At 49.6% G+C, this 3,054-nt stretch overlaps 1 protein-coding gene across 1 annotated transcript in view; it reads right to left on the reverse strand.

Annotated features, from left to right (window-relative positions):
• Positions 1 to 2,702, reverse strand: part of FANCD2 (Fanconi anemia complementation group D2) — an 11,426-nt gene extending 8,724 nt beyond the window's left edge. The window contains exons 1-2 of the mRNA XM_018575326.1: positions 2,689 to 2,702; positions 2,379 to 2,478 (exon numbers count right to left, since the gene is read on the reverse strand). Of these exons, the coding sequence (XP_018430828.1) occupies positions 2,379 to 2,413 (35 nt within the window). The 5' untranslated portion in view covers positions 2,414 to 2,478; positions 2,689 to 2,702. The remainder of the gene's footprint in view (positions 1 to 2,378; positions 2,479 to 2,688) is intronic.
• Between the last annotated feature and the right edge of the window lie 352 nt (positions 2,703 to 3,054).

A 3,054-nucleotide genomic window follows, 5' to 3' on the forward strand; every position in this document is an offset into this window, starting at 1 on the left:
GATTGGTATGGAGATTGTAGTCCATCCCGGGGGGGCGGAGCTTGGAGCGGTGACTACAACACACACAGGGAGCATGGGGAACAGACGTAGTCACCCCTCCAGAAGGAAGGACGGTGTCAGATATGATTGGAGGATCTCCAGCCGAGTGATACACAAATAAGATACATTGTTGCTCAGAGTTCGGGGACTCGGAGGGAGTTTGAGGATCGATCTCGGAGTGTACTGTCACTTTAAGGCCTGTAGGTGTTGAACAGTCTGTAATTGGAGAGAAAACTGCCCCAAAAGGTCGTAATCAATACTGATCAACGGTTCACCCCCTGAATGGGCTGAGGTTCATAGAGGTGTCCCCCAAGGTTAGAGAGAGATGTAATCTGCCCCGCTACAAAGCATTAGTAAGACCTCATCTGTCTCCATCCTTTCTTGTATTATAAGAGGTATAGACTCCAGAGAGAGAGAGATGTAATCTGCCCTATACAGGGCATTAGTAAGACCTCATCTGTCACCATCCTTCCTTGTATTATAAGAGGTATAGACTCCAGAGAGAGAGATGTAATCTGCCCCGCTACAAAGCATTAGTAAGACCTCATCTGTCACCATCCTTCCTTGTATTATAAGAGGTATAGACTCCAGAGAGAGACGTAATCTGCCCTATACAGGGCATTAGTAAGACCTCATCTGTCACCACCCTTCCTTGTATTATAAGAGGTATAGACTCCAGAGAGAGAGACATAATCTGCCCCTATACAAAGCATTAGTAAGATCTCATCTGTCTCCATCCTTCCTTGTATTATAAGAGGTATAGACTCCAGAGAGAGAGACGTAATCTGCCCCTATACAAAGCATTAGTAAGACCTCATCAGTCACCATCCTTCCTTGTATTATAAGAGGTATAGACTCCAGAGAGAGAGATGTAATCTGCCCCTATACAAAGCATTAGTAAGATCTCATCTGTCTCCATCCTTCCTTGTATTATAAGAGGTATAGACTCCAGAGAGAGAGACGTAATCTGCCCTATACAGGGCATTAGTAAGACCTCATCTGTCACCACCCTTCCTTGTATTATAAGAGGTATAGACTCCAGAGAGAGAGAGACATAATCTGCCCCTATACAGGGCATTAGTAAGACCTCATCAGTCTCCCTCCTTCCTTGTATTATAAGAGGTATAGACTCCAGAGAGAGAGACGTAATCTGCCCCTATACAAAGCATTAGTAAGACCTCATCAGTCACCATCCTTCCTTGTATTATAAAGAGGTATAGACTCCAGAGAGAGACGTAACCTGCCCCATACAAAGCATTAGTAAGACCTCATCTGTCTCCATCCTTCCATGTATTATAAGAGGTATAGACTCCAGAGAGAGAGACGTAATCTGCCCCTATACAAAGCATTAGTAAGACCTCATCAGTCACCATCCTTCCTTGTATTATAAAGAGGTATAGACTCCAGAGAGAGACGTAACCTGCCCCATACAAAGCATTAGTAAGACCTCATCTGTCTCCATCCTTCCATGTATTATAAGAGGTATAGACTCCAGAGAGAGAGACATAATCTGCCCCTATACAAAGCATTAGTAAGACCTCATCAGTCTCCATCCTTCCTTGTATTATAAGAGGTATAGACTCCAGAGAGAGAGACGTAATCTGCCCCTATACAAAGCATTAGTAAGACCTCATCTGTCACCACCCTTCCTTGTATTATAAGAGGTATAGACTCCAGAGAGAGAGAGACGTAATCTGCCCCTATACAGGGCATTAGTAAGACCTCATCTGGAAGGTGCAGTTGAGTTTTGGACTCTGGTTGGACGTTGGGGAATCGGGGGGAGTTAGGGTTAGGCACGGGCACTCTTGGCAAGGAGATTGGGGAGAGAGTATGTAGGAGGGCAATGTTAGTGGAGTAAAGAATGCATGGAGTATGTGCGTTCCATACCGGAGCAATGAGCTAAAGAACCCGGAACTAAGCACAGACATGACACTGACCAGGGGAAAGAGGATACAATACCAGAGGGCCACGGAGATCCCACAAGTCACATGTATGTCCATATTGGATGTGGGTCCCGTGTGTGGTGTTCAGGGCCCCCGGGGCAGATAGTATCTATATTGGATGTGGGTCTCGTGTGTGGTGTTCAGGGCCCCCGGGGCAGATAATATCACATGTATGGATCCTATTGGTCTCCAGGGTAAGCGTGTCCCAGGTAACGGATCCGTCTTTGGAGTATCCCCCCCGCTGTCTCTGATGATCGGCCTCCAGAATGCCGGATATTTGTAATGTGCCATAAACGTAGGCGGTTGTATGTGGTGACGTGTGACATGCGACGGTCTCTCTGCACCCTCAGGGTGGATTTCACATGCGTGGCGCACACATGATATCTCCTCACTCACCACAGCAGGCTCTGCAGGTTCTCATTGAATCGCATTCCCCGCTCGCGCTCCCCGTTGGGCTGCACCCAGGACTGGCACAGGAAACGTTTCACGATGGAAGCTGCGTCAGGGGAAGATCGCACACGGTTACACACACATGGACAGAGCCGAGCGGACACACGGACAGAGCCGAGCGGACACACGGACAGAGCCGAGCGGACACACACGGACAGAGCCGAGCGGACACACGGACAGAGCCGAGCGGACACACGGACAGAGCCGAGCGGACACACATGGACAGAGCCGAGCGGACACATGGGGGGCGTCATACCTATCTTGCTGTGATACGGAGCGGCCTCAGTCTTCTCCAGCACGCTGATCAGCAGTTGCGTGAGGCGCAAGGCGCAGCGCAGGTCGGGGACGCTGCTGCAAAGGTTCTGCAGGTAACTGAAGCTGTGGCTGAGGGGGGAGGAGAGCAATGAATTGTGGGAAGTCACAGACCTGTCAGTCACATGGAGTATGTAGCTCCTCCTCCTCACCTGACCAGCTCTTCCATTGTCAGCTCCGCCTCCGTCTCCTTCAGCCTCCCGACCAGAATCCCGAGAGCGTCCTTCAGCAGACTCCGCCTCTCGTGCTGCGAAAACCCCGCCCTGCATAAGACACGAAGCGCGCTCAGCTCTACACGCAGAGATCAGGG

Source organism: Nanorana parkeri, unplaced genomic scaffold, assembly GCF_000935625.1.
Source record: "Nanorana parkeri isolate BGI_ZX_2015 unplaced genomic scaffold, ASM93562v1 scaffold3789, whole genome shotgun sequence".
Taxonomy (NCBI): domain Eukaryota; kingdom Metazoa; phylum Chordata; class Amphibia; order Anura; family Dicroglossidae; genus Nanorana; species Nanorana parkeri.